Here is a 17,376-nt window from a genome sequence, read left to right as displayed (position 1 = left end):
CAGAGATCTCAAGGGCACTTTCCACCCTCGTGCCAGTCCAGCTTTACTCACTCCTGCCCAAGGAACACGCTGAGAACCCCATGCCTGGACACGTTAGGCTTTCTGTGACAAAACCAGGAACACAGCGGCAAGTGCGAGTAATTAAAAACAGGAAAATAAGGACTTCGAAAGTGCTTGGCACAACTATCCTACTTCAGATGGTGCTTAGGTTTCATCTCATGCACTCATCACTGCTGGAGAGCCGAGGATCTCCAACGTTCTCCTCCAATGGCATCTTTCAGAAGAAAGCTTCTGACCCCTGTTTATAAACTAGGGCTTTGTGATTGCTCTTGAAGATTAAGAATACTTGCTTCTTCACTAACGTGAAGTAGTGTTTCGTGTTGTGGCCTAGACTTCGGCAGAATCCGCAAGAACGCTAACAGGACGTCCTTAGCCCTAATCTCCCCAGGAGATAAAGCACATGGGAGGGAAGATTTTTCTCACGCAAGTGTTTCTCTGTTGTCTCCATGTTTTCAAATCTAGAAAAGCTTTGCCAAGTGTAAATTCCCAAAGATGCTAACCCACATCTTTCCTAGGGCTATGGTCTCCTACCTCCCCAGGGAGATTATACAGACATTGCCTTGATACAGTGACACAAGCAGAAGACAAAACTACAATCCAGATGTATCCTTAAAAGCAATTTTGGATCCTACTTATCCAGGTCCATGAGTGTGGCTTTTCAGTAGGAAGCCAAGGACAGCAGCACAGGCAGTAGGTGTAAAAGAAAATCTACCTTTGCTTCCAGAGAATCATCTGCATGTGCTGGTTCTTGGGCATGATCCCCTGCCGCTCCCAAGGCTTCCGCTGGCTCCTCTGCATCCCTGTCCCTGCAGCTGCTCTCTGCAGACACCGAGCACTCTGACCAGACTTCCTCCTCCTCTGGTGGTTGGGGTCTGATGAAAAATTTAGGTGTTGGAGGGCTGAATCTGGAAAATAAAATGTTTGAACGTGAGGACAGAGGTGTATCACAGAATCATTTTGGTTGGAAGAGATCAAGATCATTGAGTCCAACCATTAACCCAACACTGGCACTAACCCATGTCCCTAAGAACCTCATCTACACATCTTTTAAACCCCTCCAGGGATAGTGACTCCACCACTGCCCTGGGCAGCCTGTTCCAGTGCTTGACAAGCCTTTCAGTGAAGAATTTTTTCCTAATATCCAATCTAAACCTCCCCTCATGCAACTTGAGGCCATTTCCTCTTGTCCTATCACTTGCTACTTGGGAAAAGAGACCAACACCCTCCATGCTACCACCTCCTTTCAGGTAGTTGTAGAGAGCAAGGTCTCCCCTCAGCCTCCTTGTGAAGGCAGAAAGCACAGAAGGAAAAGAGACACCACCCATGTGAAAAAGTGAGACTAAGACACAAAGGAGCAGATCTGAACGGCCACAAACCAGTACAGACTCACCAGTGCCCTCCCGAAACACCCACTGCCACAGACCGTGCCTTCCCCACCCAGAATCATCAAATGTCTTGAGCTGGAAGGGACCCAACAAGGACCATCAAGTCCAACTCCTGTCCCTGCACAGGACAACCCCAAAATTCACACCATGTGTCTGAGGGCATTGAATTGGTTAACCCCAGGACAAGGCAACAGTATTGCAGAGCAAAAGAGGGACCTGAGGAAGAGGAGAGCTGCCCATACTGGGACACACGAGAGATTCTTATTATGGGCAGCCAAAGCACTCTCAAGTGGTGGGATCTGAGGATGCACAGAATGCACCAGTGAAATGAAGGCTTCTGAGGAGGCCATGATTTCAGCACTATCAATTTTTAGTTCCAGAGTCATCTTTTGAAGGCATTTTGGAGATCTCTATGCATCAGAACTAAGAAAGAAGAATTTTTACAATAGAAATTTAAGTATTTCCAAGGCACAACACTATACTACAGAGGTCCAAAGGAAGAAGTTTTGCAGCTCTATTAGATATTTATCCTGAATATTTCCCCTGACAATTACCTGTAGCTGTAAGTCAGCTACCAGCATTGCTGCTTGCTTGTACTTTCTGTAAGTGTGATCAGGCAGGAGCAGGGCTGGAGCCGCAGCCTGTGGTGCCCTGACCAGACAGGCACCCATGGAGCCCATCAGGGGACATCCTCACACACACACAGCAACGTGGAAAGACACGTGGAACAATTCCAGGCAAAGGCTCACAATTAAACCGCCCATTGATCCTGATGAGTGCCAAATCAGCAGCGATTAGTACTCTGAGGAAAGAAGCTTTAGTCATTTTTAATCAATATACTGCAAAATGTCAATGACAAGATGCAGCTCCCTGCTGCATCGCAGGTATTCCGCGGTTGCAGAACTGCTCCAACAGCACCTATTGCTAAAAGGGCAGCAGCTCTGCTGAAACAAGGTTGTAACTGACATCGCACTTACTGACAGCATGATTACCCGATTACCTCCCCAGCAGTCTCTAAATGCAAACCGTTTGAGGACCAATTTGGCAAATGATTCAGCAAAGCAGCTCAATGGCTCATTTTCCGAACAGAGCTGAGTTTATAGTTTGACCAACATCTATCGGTAAAAAGTATGTGGTTGAACATTTTCAAATGCTCCCAGGTGACTCAGATTACATTCCCACTTTTAAATCACAGCAGGTGCTCACAGTAATTCTGCTTGTCTTTCTAATGCCACACAGATGGACACACTCAAACCACGCCTGCCTGTCACCATGTCTGATTGCAAGTGTTCCACATCAGCAAACGAGGTAGATTTTTACAGCAACCTGGGTGCTTCATTCCCAGCTGGGAGTTCAGGACCATTAATGAATATTTGTCTTTAGCTTCGTAGATTATCTAAAGCTGGTTTTCATTTCTGGATTAGAGGTTCTGCTCTTCACAACCCCCAAGAGGTCCCAGCAGACTTGTCCTTCCTGCAAACACATGCAAGAACAACGCTCAGCCCAGGTGAGCTTCCTTGAGCAGGGACCAACGCACAGCGGTGCTGTCACCCCTCTACCTGCTGCTGGGACCCCAATGGCAGACCCCCAGCAAGACCTTGGTACTGTCCACATGGAAGAACAAGCCAGGACTAGAGGCAACGAAGGTGTTTCGCTTGCCCCTGCACAGCATCGCTCATTTCCAGCCCCATCCCAGCCAAAGCAACTTAATACGTGTCAGGGTGCACTTGTGGGTGTCCGAGCTGCTCAACAGCTCCAGCAGCCACTAACTTGGGCATCTGCATAAGGATGAAGTTAAATTTAGCTCTGCTGTGACAAGGCAGCAGAAGGTAAAGCAGCAATCATAACGAATGCAAAAGAAAAACCAAAAATCTTAATATACATCCTACAGTTGCATCCCACAGCCACCTCTGGGTAGCCTGCAGCCAAAGACTGCTTCTCCAGGGTGATAAGGGAGATGCCTGCAGCACAGGGGTACAAATATTCAGGGCCAGGAGCACCATCAAATTCCCCCAGCTACTCACCAGTCCATGCACCAGTTCAGCGCATGGGTCTGGCCATCACTGCGGTGGCTGTCCCAAAATCACTAGCTGTGATCTGTCCTAGCAGCGAAATTAAACTGCAGCTCTTAGAGCTGCTTGTGATAAATACTGCGGGTTAATAACAACTCCTGAGGAGAGCTAAACTGCCAAGATGGAAAATCCATAATCATTTATTAAATTACCTTTAGTTTTATAGAATGGTTTGAGGCAACTTCACGGGACTGCGGTGCCTAGACAACAACAATATTTTTCACTCTAAACTAGAAGCCCTCTGGGACCTGGTGCTGGGAGATGATGTGATTAGCGAGTCCTGCTGCAGAGAAGCACAATGCACAGTGAGGGACTTTTTCCAGTGGGGGAAAGTCAAAATAAATAACAAGAAGTGTAACATGAAAATGAAAGGAGTGAGGAACCCAAGGCATCGATAGAAACCTGACCCTTGGGACAAGTAATCTTCCTGGCACTGAAAGGGATTGTCTTAGAAAAGGAGAAGAAAGGGGAAGATAAGATGTTCGGCATCAGGCCAGGCTTTAGGCAGCTCTTTCTCCAATGTGAATTGGCACATTCTGGCATCTTCCAGCACCTTCAGACAAAGGTGGTGAATGCAGGGATAAAGAAAAAGAGCAGAAAGCAGTTCCTCTAGCTGCAGAGAAGACCAAACCAGAGGGGCCAAAGGGCTGTGGAAGTGCCTCCACCAGCACCGTGGAGCTGAGACAAGGAGCCTCCTGACATAAGCAGGCCAGCCTGGAGCTGGAGGAGCTGAAAGCAAGGTGTTAACCCCTCTGGGTCCATCTCGTCCAACCCAGTCACCCGTCACATGAGACAAAACACAGCCAGGAATGTAACTGTGGGGATTTAATGGGAGCACAGGGAGATCAACACCAGGGAGAGTGGAGTCCTTCCTGCTGGGGCCAGGACAACCTTGTGCCACCCACTGCCCCCAACATCTGAGACATTAGCAAAAAAAAAAAAAAAATCTCAGCCTGTCTCTTGCTTTCTGAGCCTGCTAGGGACACAGCTTCACACCGCTTCCCACACCCACCTCCCAGAATAGAGGAGCTAGAAATCACACTGCTTCTGCAAGCTAGATGTGAAAATTCATGCAGGAAGACGTGACCCTGCCAGCTCAGGCTGCGTGAGAGCCAGCAACATCAGGACAGGCACCCCAAAACAGTAACGGTAATGCCAAGGTCTCCGTAGTCCCTGCCAGCATCAAGGACACATGCCAGAAGCCACCATCCCTTCACACTGAATGTAAGAGTTTTAACAGTGCTGAGCGGCTTTCTCCAGAGCACAGCGCCCTCATCCTGGCCCCCAAGAACCAACCACTCACTGGTGCACCCCTTAGGCACAGCCACAGCGCTGCGTGAAAATAAGGCTCCCAACAAAGCATGAGCTCTTTTCAGGTTATCACAGGGCTGAGCACTGGAGACCACATGCCCATCAGGCATCTAAACAGGCTTATGGGCCCCTATGATGCACATTTATTTCTCCTTCAGGCCATCAGATGAATATTAAAAAGACACTTTGGAGCAAGGCACAGACGGCTCAAAGATGCTTGTAACTGAAAGTAAAATAATATAATATGGGAGTAAACTGAGAACCTTCCCAGTGCCCTGTGTGGGAACACTGGGCTTGAGCTGAGACACCTGGCCAGCAGCTGAGGAAGTCGGTGATGATGGTTTGCCCTAATCAGCAGTGACTATTAAACTGTATTTCATCCAAATAACCTATTTCTTTGCTGGGATGAATCCCCCTGCTGAGCTAAGGTTTGTCTATTTACTGAACCACCCACTGATATTCAGACCAGGCAGTGGAGAGAGAGAGAGAAGAGAAGCAACATGACTGCAGTGAGGTCTGACACCTCCAACTTCTGTCTTGCACATGCTGGAAATGATTAAGCTGGATTTGGATTTTATCTGAATGCAGCAGGTGGTCCTGGGGACATCCCACTGTGGCGAACCACTAATTAACTTGAAGATAACATGCAGTTTTAACAGCCACTTACTTGAGAAAAAAGCAAAAAAAAAAAGCAAAAAAACCCCAAAAACACAAAATAAAAAAACCCAACAAACAAACCAACCAACCACAACAAACAAAAAAACCCCAACATTTTGGATAGGTGAGCGAGAATATTGATTTCTTGTTTGAAAGCAGAAGTTGTATAGGAATGGAGGTAGAGATGTTACTACTGAAAAGAAGCAACATCTCATGTTTGTGGGGCAGCAACAAAAACTCTCCAGCACCTTTTAGCAGGAGCCACAGGATTTCATTTTGGGTGCACTCAGAGTCCTCGGCTCCTGCTGAAGCCCACAAACCTCAACTGCACCATCACTTTCAGCAAGAAGAGTCAGGGGAGGCTCTGAGGCCCCTCAAGCTCTTTCTGACACAGCTCCTGCCTCTCACAGAGTATTTCCAGGGGATGCAGCTGGTCTGGTTTTGCAGGGTGCAGGTGCTAAAGCTCCTCAGACGCTCTGGTCCAACCTAAACTGCAGGTACACAGCAGGTCTTCCTGGAGATCACCCTCAGGCAGCAGTACTCACCTCTCTTGACAAGTTATAGCCCTAGAAAAAGTCTCCACTGACTTTACCAGAGCTTTTCCTGATTTGCACCAATTTTACAGATGGGAAATGTTACCTATTAAGTCCTTCCTCATGGATTGCATATCAGCCAGGTGATTTATAAGCTCCTGATCCTCCACCAGATAGAAAAATGCTTCTCAATCAGACTCTGGCCAAAGGTCCCTCTGAACAAATCAGTAGCTCTAATGACAAATACAATTCATAGTCTATTCAAAATTAAACAAGCCCTGACAGCTGTAATTGGGAGATACTATTTAAAGTAATGAGCACCAATTACAACCTCAGCAGCTACTTCAAAAATTGGTTCTGCAAACAGACAACTGTATTGACTCCTGTGACTGATAGCAAAGGAAGAGAGATGTGCTCCAGCTGCCTTTGTGGCAGGGATCTGGACACTCACCATTCTGAGATGTCTTCACGGGGTCAAGCCTGAGAGCTTGGCAAAGCACAAAGGGTATGGCTGCAAGGGTTGAAAATGCTAGGAAGCAGGGGGAACCAAAGAACAGGTTGGGAATAACCAGTTGAGAGCAGCAGACTGGTCCTGAGTGTGTTAGACAGGCAAGTAGAAGGCTCCAAGCCATAGGAAGAACATATTTCTCAGTCCGCCTTCTCCTTGGGGCAAAGGCTGCAGGAAACTGAAGCTGGATCTCAGCAAGGTTGTGAAAGGGATGAACAGGACACAGCCTAAGGTCATAAGGACCAGGCTGCGTGGGTTTGGCAAGCCAGCTTCACCCTTCAAGAAGCCAAAAAGCAGGCCAAGCCTCAGCTGAGGCATTCTGGGGGTCAAGGACCAGCATGTGCCTGGGCTCTGCCCAGGCATCTCTGTGCTCCAGGTGCCCTGTTGCACCCCACAGCAGTCTGCAAAGAGCTCAGAACACCTGGCCAAGCAACCTCTGGAGCACTGTGGCTTACAGCTGCACCATACGAGAACTAAACCACAGGGACAAGCTCACAGCACGGCTGCCAGCCTCTCTGCTCACCAGCTGACATCACTGCCTCTCTGCAGTGTCAACCACAGAGTGAAGAAAAGGAGAGATATGAAATGATGGAGTACATCCTGAAGTCCTCACCCAGACAGAAACGTCCCTGCTCATCTTGACTGCTTCTGCTGAACCCCAGAAGGTGTCTCCACTGGCCCATGCTGATGCAGGCTGGCTGGCATGTCCCAGGCAGGCAGCGATGCCACAGCCCAGCACAGCCTCCCAATGCGACTCTGCAGCAGGTCACCGCAGGGAAAGGCAGAAGAAAGTAAAGCAGCAACAATAATGAACACAGAAGAAACAAACGAAAAAAATCCCTTTGGTTTAATATACTTCCTAGGGTCACATGCCAAAATAAATCAGACAGACACTGCAGCTCCAACCCTCTCAGTACACAGGCATCATCATCCATCCCCTGTCCAGAAAGAGCAGGGCTCCTCACGCCAGCAGAATCACAGATTTAAGGTTGTGTGTGGCTTCTACCCTGTGTAAAAGGCTTGTTAACATCACTGCTCAGTTATTATTAAAGGTCACTCACATAGTACAAGATCATTATCTCCCTGCTTCACAGAGAGCAAGGCAAGATGTACTCCTGGGAAATGTGGCCCCACTGAGCTGCTGGGGACAGGGCAAGGGATGATCAGACAGGACTGGCCTGGTCCAGGCAACATTGGGGACAGCTGAGGACAAGTGCAGGGTGATGGAGACAAGCAGGAGAGGGGACAGTTACCATCAAAGAGGAAGGAAGCAAAGCAAGCTCACAGCTGGAAAGGTTTCCTGTGAAGGAGAAAGATGACTCTCCCGAGCGCAGAGAGATTTGAGAAACAGATTCAAGTTTGGCTTGAGCCCCTACTGCTAAGAGTTGAAAGATTTCTCAGCCACCCTGTGAAGCCAGGGATGCACCAGCAAAGAGTACAGCGATACTAGGAATGACACTCTTGAGCAGAGCGATGCCAGTGGGTTCAGATGGATTTTCCCTTAAGGAAAGCTGTTTGATGCACAGCTTGCAGGAAGCAGAGTAAGAGTGAAGAGTGAGAAACAGCTGGAGAAATTAAAAGAAACAAGGACTGGAAAACTATGCCACCTTACTCATCATTGCCACATGCAGTGACAGCAGGTCAGCAAATAAAGAAGAGAGCCTATTCCTGCCACCCAGATTTAATCCGATGGCTTCCTTAGTCAGTGCTCTGCCAGAGAAATGAAGTGGAAGCGACAGCGGCGGTTCCTAAATCAACACTCTCACTCTGCCTCAGCCAGGTTATGACAGCGAGCTGTTCCCACAAACCAAAAGAAAAAAAATTTAAAAAACCAACCAAATAAAAATCAACATTTGTTTCATAAACAGTAAAGCTCTGCAGAGACAGGCCTTGAGCAGCAGCCCAGAGGGAATTAAAGCACAAGCCACCCAGCAGCGCAGGCGTAATGGCATTTACAGGGAAAAGGACACTGTTTGCAGAGCAAATGCAGCTCAGGTTCCCACTGTGTGCCTCAGGTGATAAAGATGTTCAGAACACAAAGACAGAAGCTGGCTGCTGCCCAGGTTTGCAAGCTAAACATCACTGGCAGAGCAAGAAGTCACCTTCTAGCCAGTGTTTGCTATCTGGCTATAAAACCAGAAGAACCACCCAACCACAGCCTGGTCAGAGTGTGCATGACACATGGACACCTCCCATATTTTGTCCTGATGGCGCAGACAACCCAAGTACAACAGATAAAGTGATTCCCATGCAGCCTTCTGAGCTCCAATCTCTGTTGCAATAGTCTGGGTAAAAGTCCTCCAGGTGTGTAACAGCATAACTGGTGGTCAGAAGCCCTGGGGCAGCAGAAACTGTCCCAAACCTGCAGCTTCACAGCAAATGAGCTGGGAAAAAGCAGAGTTGTACTGAAGACATGGAGGTGAAGGGTGGAGAGCAAGGATCACCGTGCTGAAGGTGAAGATAGAGAAGCTTAGAGATATGTTGCAAATGGGAAACCATCACCCACCCAACCTTCATCCTGATAAGGCATCACCATCCCACACCCAGTATCTGGGTTTTTGTCTCTAATATAGACTGGGCAACAGCATTTTTGCTTACTCCTGACTCCAAACCCCTCCTTGGCACTCACTGTATTTACTTTTCGTTCTGAGTGGAACAAGAACCAAATTTCCCTAAGTTTCCTTTGCTTCAGCTCCCCAGCATCTCTGTCCACAAGCACAGAGCTGGACTGCCATCCCGAAGTGATGCCTGCCTGGCACCCAGCCCTTGCTCCCCTCCAGAGACTCCATCGCTGAGAAACAAGAGGCCACTTCTCTGTTACTGTGAGCAAACCATTTCTCCAAGGCTGCCAAACCACGCGCAGCTGAAGGACACACTCAGCAGCACATTTCCATCATGCCTCAGCCTCCTTTTCTAAGTTACCCATGGGATTTAAGCAGGAAAAGTGGCACCCATGGGGATACCAAAGCCCAAAACATACTGTCCGAAGGAGCCGATAGCTCTGGGGGGGTGAGAAGGGGATGTGCTCTGCTGTCACTCATTTGACACTCCCCAGCACCAGGGCACAGTGGACATATATTCTGAAGTATATTCTTGCTGCTGATGTTGCTACAGCTCTCCTCCGGTGGCTGACAGAGCACTGCTGTCAGATTTTTGCCTTGCACTGTTTTTCACTGTCTGCATTTTCCATTCCTTCCTTGTTACAGAAACAAAGCAGCAGAAAAAAAATCCATCAAATATAACAAAGAATTGGGGTTTTTTTTGGTCAGTAACAAGGCTTGGATCTGGCTCGCAGGGTCCCTGCAGTGCAGCCTGCCAGGGGACATGGAAGGACAGAGGGCACAGGCTTAAGAAATTATTAATGCTATAGGAAGACCCATTTGGGAAGAGAAAGGCTCCTAGTTTGTTCAAAACAAATTGGCAGAGAAAATCCTGGATGGGAAAGGAAAAAGTAATTTTCAACATGTTTAGCTCAACAAACCCTTTCCCCAAAGAATCTACTGGCAATTCATTATGCTGGATGTGCAGCCAAGAAGTTCCCACTCTCCAGAGGTGTCAGATCAACACATGGATGGGGTTTGACATGTGCCATGGAGATGCAGATCACTCCGTATGCGTTAGCTCTGTCCCAGACAGGGAACACATCTCAAGGGGGGCACAAAGAGGTGATGCAGGAACAGCAGCATTCAAAGTCAATGACAACTCATAGATCCTTAATAAAGGACGAAAATTCTAGAGAACAGCTAAGTTTGGGAATGAGCCTTTGGCAGCTTTTGTCAGAGGTGTGTAAGAAAATCCTTGTATGTCCTTTGGATTTAATGTTTTCATTCTGATGGGAATCCCAAACAAAGCTGAAGAGTTGGACACTGCCCTTAGAAAGGGGGACAAATCAGTCTTTCAAAAATAAACCTTTAAGGTAAGAAATACAATGAAATGTTTTAATTTGACTTCAGATCTACTGTCTCCTGCTGGACAGTTCTGGAGATCCGTTCCAACACTGCAGAAAACATTTTGGTGCAAAGGCTTTTAACTCGGCTCTGAGCTATCAAAGGTCCAAGGGATGAGGGACAGACTATTCTCAGTCTGTCTCTAACCACATAGGTCTAGAAGAAGAGTAACCACAAGAGATTTATGGCTCAGCAGTGTCACAGAAGGGGCATGGGTTGGCGTGACTTGGGCATGTCCAAACACACAGCAACGGTTGGATTGTGTTGCTTACATGACTAGTCTGCTCAAAGTAGCAGCAGTGACTAAAGAGTAAGGAAGAAAAAATGGGTTGTACAATTCAAAGAAAAAAAAAAATAAGCACAGTCTTGTCCAGGCAGAAAAACAACATTTTTCTTTCCTGGTCAAAATTAATGTGTGTTTGATTGACGCTGGGAGTCTCTGATGATCAGCGCCAGCAAGGTTAGATGTTTGGATGGTTAAATTCTATTGATCTCACTTTCATGAGACCTGATGTTTGATTCCCTCGATGTCAGACTTACTTAGTTTGATCTGATAATTTAGAATACCAACATTGCTTAATGTGGACCAGAAATAATATCTGACATGCTGCCCTTCTGCCAGACTCTTAATGAGCAATTTAAGGTGTTAATAGCTTGGAGACTGTCTTCATTTCCAGCTCTGCCACAGAGGATCACATGGTGTCTGCTGATAGACCCAGAGAGAGTACATTACTGCTTAATTAACATGCAGAGCAGAAAAGGGAGCTCTCATAACGTCCACAGCACTAACGAGCCAGCAAAGGGGCTACGGCAAACCCTTTGGAGCAGAGGCTGCTGTCTCCTGCCAGATACTCAGGACCCTCAACTGTCACCGATTCAAGAGTTGGGTGACTCAGCATCCGCTGGAAGAACAAGCACCTGCAGGCTGAGGTCCAGCACAGCCAATTTAGGTGGAGATCAGGTAATTAAAAGCTAAAAACTGATTCAAGCATTCACATTTCCAAAACCCTAAACTGGTTCTAAAAATAAATAAGAGTAAAGATAAACAGGCAACCAGCCAACAAGTGGCCCCAGAGGAAATTAATTCCACACAGGCTTCGCTCTAATGTGCTTGTTTCTCTGTTATTATAAAATATATGCATTGTTCTATCATCAAAATTAGATTTTCCCTTTAGCTTGTAATTAAACCTTAATCTAATTTACCAGGAGATGACATAGGCCTCCAAGCAGAACTTACAGCCCTGCTCCTCTTTCCCTGCCCACTTTCCTCCACCTGCTTTGCAGACTTTCCACTGCATTTCAGGGTCTGTTCTTGAAGGTGCTCTACATCAAGAATGGCCACAATAAAGACTTGCTCTTACTTGGTAAGACCCAGCTGTGAACAGGCTCCCCCAGTGCCCGGGTCTTCTCACCCCTCCTCATAGCAATAGCTAATTTCCAGTTCCCAATAGGTCATGTCCTCTGAAGCAGATCCCAGTTCCCCAAACAAAACTGTTTATTGATGATCTCTATTATTTGTAATAGCACTTCAATGCACAATGGTTAAACTTTGCTCGGTTTCCTGGGGCATTATGGAAAAACCATTTGCTACTGCAATTAAAACTGCCCTGACTAGACTTTTATACTATGTGGAGAGGCCACAGAGGGAAGACAGGCTATAAATGTGTTTACAGATGTGCTGCAGCATGACTGCAAGGTTGCTCTTGGGCTTGGAAGCTACAGGCCAGCACTGGATGGCCCTGGCTCCCCAGGAACGCTCAGACAAGGGCTCCCATCAACATCTACAGCTGCACCCAAAGCCACAGCAGAACCTGCCATTTGGCTGTAAAACACTATATAGCTGTTTCGTGAATGTGACATGCAGATGGAAACTCACTTCGCTAAGGTGGTGTTTGCCTCAGGCCACAAAGGTCTGAAAAAGTGGCTTTCCACACCAGCTTTCCTTCTCAGGAGAACCAGTATGGGCTATAGCAAAGTAGCAGCAAGAGACTGGGACATCAGCACATTATGCAGGTGACAGTGCCTGTGTAGATTTTTAGTATGAAATCACAACAAACAGGGTTGGCAGGGAAGGAAAAGAGGTCATGTGATACATCTACTTGTCCCAGTGCCTAAGAATGGGTTTGTAGCTCCAGAAATAAAGAGTGACTCTAGGTTATGGGCTGTGCAAAAAGTGTTGGTAGTATGTCACAGCTCCACCTTGGCTGAAGAACATTGCCTCCTTCCTAGCATCAAAATGGTGGAAATCACCTATTCCCTGAGCTTCTGGCAGGTATTACTTCCACATAGGAAAGTTGAAAGCAACTTGGCAGATCCCAGGCAAATCACCACCTTGGTCTTCACAAAGTACAAACAGGACACCAGGAAGCAAAAGAGCTTCAAGGAGAGGGCAAAGGTGCACATACCTCATCTGGCTCATGTGGTTCTCTGTCAGGAACGACCAGCAGTAGTGGACAAGAAGTGGGCTGCAGTTGGTCATCTCAATATAACGCACATCTTCAGTGTCATTCAAGATGCAGCCGAAGTCCAGGGCCATGGTCTCGATATGAAGATTCGGAAAGTAGACTTCTCCCCGAATGGTGACCTGCTCCTTGTGAGGATGCTCAAGAAACTGTATTGTCAGAGCCTTCTCTACCACCCTGATACTCAAATCCTCCTCATGAGCAGGGTTAAATCTGATGGAGAGATGAAGTTCCTCTCCTATCTCCAGCTTCACAGGCTGCAAGGAGATGAAGAGTATTAATCACCAGTGTGATGAAGTCCCAAGGTCTGACAGCATGAAACGTGTAAATGTTCAAAGTGTGACCCCCACATATGCTGCTCAGTTCATCCTTCATTTTCTTCACAGCATGCGCCTGACTGCAAGCACAACACGCTTGTCTGAGACCATCTCAGGCTCGGATCTCTCTGCATCAATACGAGAGGGACATAAATATTTTTCTACTGAATTCTGGACCCACAGACTCCTTCATCCTCACAGCACAGGTGACATGGCATTGCAGCCTTACTCTCGCAGGGGCCAGTCGCTGGCATGGCACAGAAGTTGAGTAGAGTCCATGTCCAACACCTTCCACTAACAACAGGGCAGGTGCCAGGCAGAGGCTGGAGGAGCACCCTCACCCTTTCTGAAAGCAGGGCTGCCCTTGAAGAGAGCAACCTGCTCTTGAGGTTATCTGAGAGTGGCTGCTGGGGAGCTGGGATGGCTTCCAAGAGACACCGTCACTACACTGCTTGCCCAGACCTAGTTGCCTGCTCCACTCTCCTCATGTCTTAGAGCCAGGATGGATCTTCCCAATTCAGATGATGTTTTGTTCCCTTCAGCAGCTCGTTCCAAATCTGATTTAGTTCAGGCCAGTCTACTACTGACTCTAAAGAATAAACTTCTCTGTTAGAGGGTCCCCCAACAGAAACATACCACCACACTCCTCCCACTCCAAACCCCACCAGCAGGAAGGTCTGTGGTTGCTCACCTGAACATCTGCAGGGAGGGGTTGCTGGTCCACATTGCAGACTAAGAAGGGTTGCTCTAAGGCCAGGACAAGGCTGAGTGGCAGGGAGGAGATGTTTTTTAAAGAAAGAGGCTTGTACTGAAGAGTCAGGACATCACTGGGTTGCTACAGAAACAGCAGACAAAAAGAAAAAAGCAACCTGAAGCAGCCATGGACCTCCTTTCCCTTTCTGATGCTTTTCAAGTTTTTCAACCCTGAAAGTGCATACATCTCTATTTACTATTTTTATTAGTTTCCACCCTTCTAGAAGGCTTTTCTCAGAACGTATCAGATGTTATTCATGTTCAGACATCACAGCATCCTCCGGGGGACAAGGAAACAGTAGTCTCATGTACAGATGAGGGAATAGGACCCCAAAAGGAGGCAGCTGCTTGAACAAGGTCAAATCAGAAAGTGAACCCAGACCTTTTGTCTCTGGTTTTGTATCTGCTCTTGGGCAGAAGACATTTTTCTCTCATATACAGTAATTTCTTGTAACCATATTGGCTCCAGTAGCCTCATAAAAGCAGTGAGTCTTGTCAGAGGAAAAAAGCAAGTAGGATTTAGCTCATAATGGAGAGCCTGCAGCAGGCTAAGGTTCACTTTGAACATTTACATGCACATAAAGCCAGCTAGAAACCTCAGCAGCCTGGTCACAACGTGTCTCCTGCTGCCCTACTACAGTGACAAGGCACCTGTAGCCTCAATGCTAAGCTCAGCCTAAGCTATTTCTTCCTGTTTATGCATTGATCTAGGCTTCCTATATGGTTTATATAAACTAGACAGTGTTTGGGAAACTAGTTCTGGATGTATTGATGTCAAACAGCTGCAGTGTCACAGCACTCAATAAATCGGAGCGCATGGCATCAAGCAGACCACAGGCAGACAGAGATAGCTGAAAAGCTTCTAATTAAATCTGAACTGCCTGTTCACAGGATTTTGTGCTTCTCTGGATGCCTGGGAACTGGAGGAGAGACTCGAGGGCGCAGAAACTAAATAATGAAATATCTTCTCATTTTCAGACACCTCGTGGGAGAGAGAAAGATGACGCAAGAGTCAGGATCCAAAGACTAAAGGGCACCTGCTTTGCCCTGGTGTTACCATCACAGCAGCTGGAGGACGTCTGCGAGTCCTTTGAAGGAGGTGAGGCTTGGGGAAATGCAAAGAGCTAGCAGCCATACCAGCTTCAGAGTCAGCACAGAGAGACAAGAGATGACTTTTTCCCCATCAGCCTGAGGATTTGACAGCAATCTCAGTTTTTCTCAGCTTCCCTGCAGGATCAGTGTTCAGACTTCACTGTGCCTTGGAGGATCCTCAGAAATCTCCCTTAACACTGAGTACAGAAACTGGTGTTCCTCTAAACATGGTCATGATCCTCCTCAGCGGAGCAGCTGTAATCTCAATTTTTGATGAAGATAAACAGTCCCATCTCAAAAAATCCTCGCTTACTTTACAAAGGGTCTCAGGAAAGGTGAGGACAGTGTTTAGCATCCCTCAGCTGCAGCTCTCTGCTCTCCCACCCGCAGCCCCAGCACATGAGGTGGCTCCACAAAGCCACCCTGTTCTGGTGGTCCAACACATCTCACCCTGTGCCCTTGGTTCAGCAGCTCAGTTCTGTCTCCACATCAAGAAAGGCAGAACAGAGCTGATGAAACTGGTCCCAGCTCCAGAGGAACAAAATAATTATCTCAGAGTTAATAGCAAAAGCTTGGTCCTGCTCAAATCAATAGCCAAAGCTCCATGAACTCAAAGAAGGTGTTTATCTTCCTCCTTTGAACACAAGCACACACACCGCCCACAGGCTTCTAGTCACCAGCCATGCTATTCAATACCAAGATACAATCCAGAGACTTACCTTCTCCACCCGGAAAGTGATTTCTCTGGAGGACATTTGCAGCACAGGAGCAACGAACTCGCAGGTGACATCTACATGCATGATCCGTACCTTCCCTGCCTTGTTTCCCACGATGGCATGACACAGCAGCCGCTCCTTCACCACCTGTGGGCACGAGTCACTTGTCACCTGGCAGCTGCTGGCTGGGCACCCAGAAAACACACTGCATTTGTTAGCCACCCAATCACAAACTGTATTACTGCCATAAAGTTACAGTCAGTGGTCTCCTCAATAGCTCCCTTTTCTTTTTAAAATGCTTCCTATTTATTCTGGACTTAAATGTCTGCAATGCTACATCCCAACATCCACAAAATGCACTTGTGAGTCATGTGCTGTCTACAGTTGTAATAATCCCTGCCACAAATTATCATCTTTTCGATGTACCCCACTGCTAAGCATAATGCTAACAGAAAGCTGTAGGAACTGATTAAAAAGATATCTAACTATATTAAGGTAAACAGGTGATAAAAGGGCCAATACCAGCAAACCCTCCCTTGGAAGCTTGGTGGAAAGGATACACAGCAAAAACCCAAACAGCCAGTCTGCCTTTGGGTAAAGAGGGGGTCATTCCTTCCTAGGAGGTACTGTGCTCTTCTAGAGCTGGTTTTAAAAAAACTTCACAGGGAAGACATGTCTTGCACTTGACATGAAAAGCCTCTCCTTAAGCTGAATGCTCTTACATTCAAGACTTTTTCCTGATTTCTCACAGTATCACTTCCCCAAAATCCTCCCTTCATTTCTCAACTCTTCCTGCTGGTACAACAGCACAACCCAACTCCTCCTCAGAGCCTACAGCCTTCAACATCATCTGTGTTACATGTGCAATGCAGAGAGTTCAGCTTCTGACCAACCTGAAGCGTATTAAGTTCTCAAGATCCAAGGCAGGTGGAAAGCCCACTCCCTGGGTCTTGGCTTTAACTCCAGGAGCCAACGAGCCACAGCTCTGCTCACAGATGCCCTTTCAGCTTTCCATGCAAGACACCCTCACCAGCATCCTGAACATTTTATTCCCTTTCTGGTACCTTTTTCCTCCTCTTCAGCAAAACCTTTGGGCTTAGAACTGCACATGGACAGTCCCAAGATTAGTAATCAAGTCTTCTTGAAGCTACCACTGAAGCAGTCTTTCAAAACACCTTTCAAAACTCCAATATCAGCAGGAGCTTAATTCACTTTTTTTTTTTTTTTTTTACACTCACTCAAGTATCTGTGCCCAGTGGTCCCAGAGCCAGGGAATGCATACCAGGGATAGCTGGCAGCTTCTCTGCAGAACTGGATTTCCCCTGGAATGAAGGGGCCAGGGAGGACTGAGCTGCCATCCAAGGGTGCTGCAAGACCCGGCTGCCCTTAGGACACCAGGGCTGGCTGAGATACTAGGGCAAGCTGTTATGGAAATATTGACAAAAGTTAAACTGTCAATTATAATGATCCCTGGGAACAGTTTTTCACATGGAGAATGTCACTCTGATCATTAGAGCTGGCACACTGTGCTTGTTTTTCTCCTCCAGGACTCAGTGCTAGACA

The 17,376-nt window shown here is 47.2% G+C and overlaps 1 protein-coding gene across 3 annotated transcripts in view; it reads right to left on the bottom strand.

Annotated features, from left to right (window-relative positions):
- Positions 1-17,376, bottom strand: part of HYDIN (HYDIN axonemal central pair apparatus protein) — a 138,114-nt gene that overhangs the window by 49,762 nt on the left and 70,976 nt on the right. For 2 of the 3 annotated variants that reach the window (XM_065640591.1, XM_065640592.1), the window contains exons 20-23: positions 15,817-15,960; positions 13,944-14,087; positions 12,879-13,192; positions 746-965 (exon numbers count right to left, since the gene is read on the bottom strand). In XM_065640591.1, the coding sequence (XP_065496663.1) occupies positions 746-965; positions 12,879-13,192; positions 13,944-14,087; positions 15,817-15,960 (822 nt within the window). The remainder of the gene's footprint in view (positions 1-745; positions 966-12,878; positions 13,193-13,943; positions 14,088-15,816; positions 15,961-17,376) is intronic. The other variant, XM_065640590.1, reaches the window with a different exon arrangement.

This window comes from Caloenas nicobarica, chromosome 9 (genome assembly GCF_036013445.1).
Source record: "Caloenas nicobarica isolate bCalNic1 chromosome 9, bCalNic1.hap1, whole genome shotgun sequence".
Taxonomy (NCBI): domain Eukaryota; kingdom Metazoa; phylum Chordata; class Aves; order Columbiformes; family Columbidae; genus Caloenas; species Caloenas nicobarica.
Note: the sequence above shows the minus strand (reverse complement) of the source record. Positions and strands in the feature narration are given on the sequence as shown.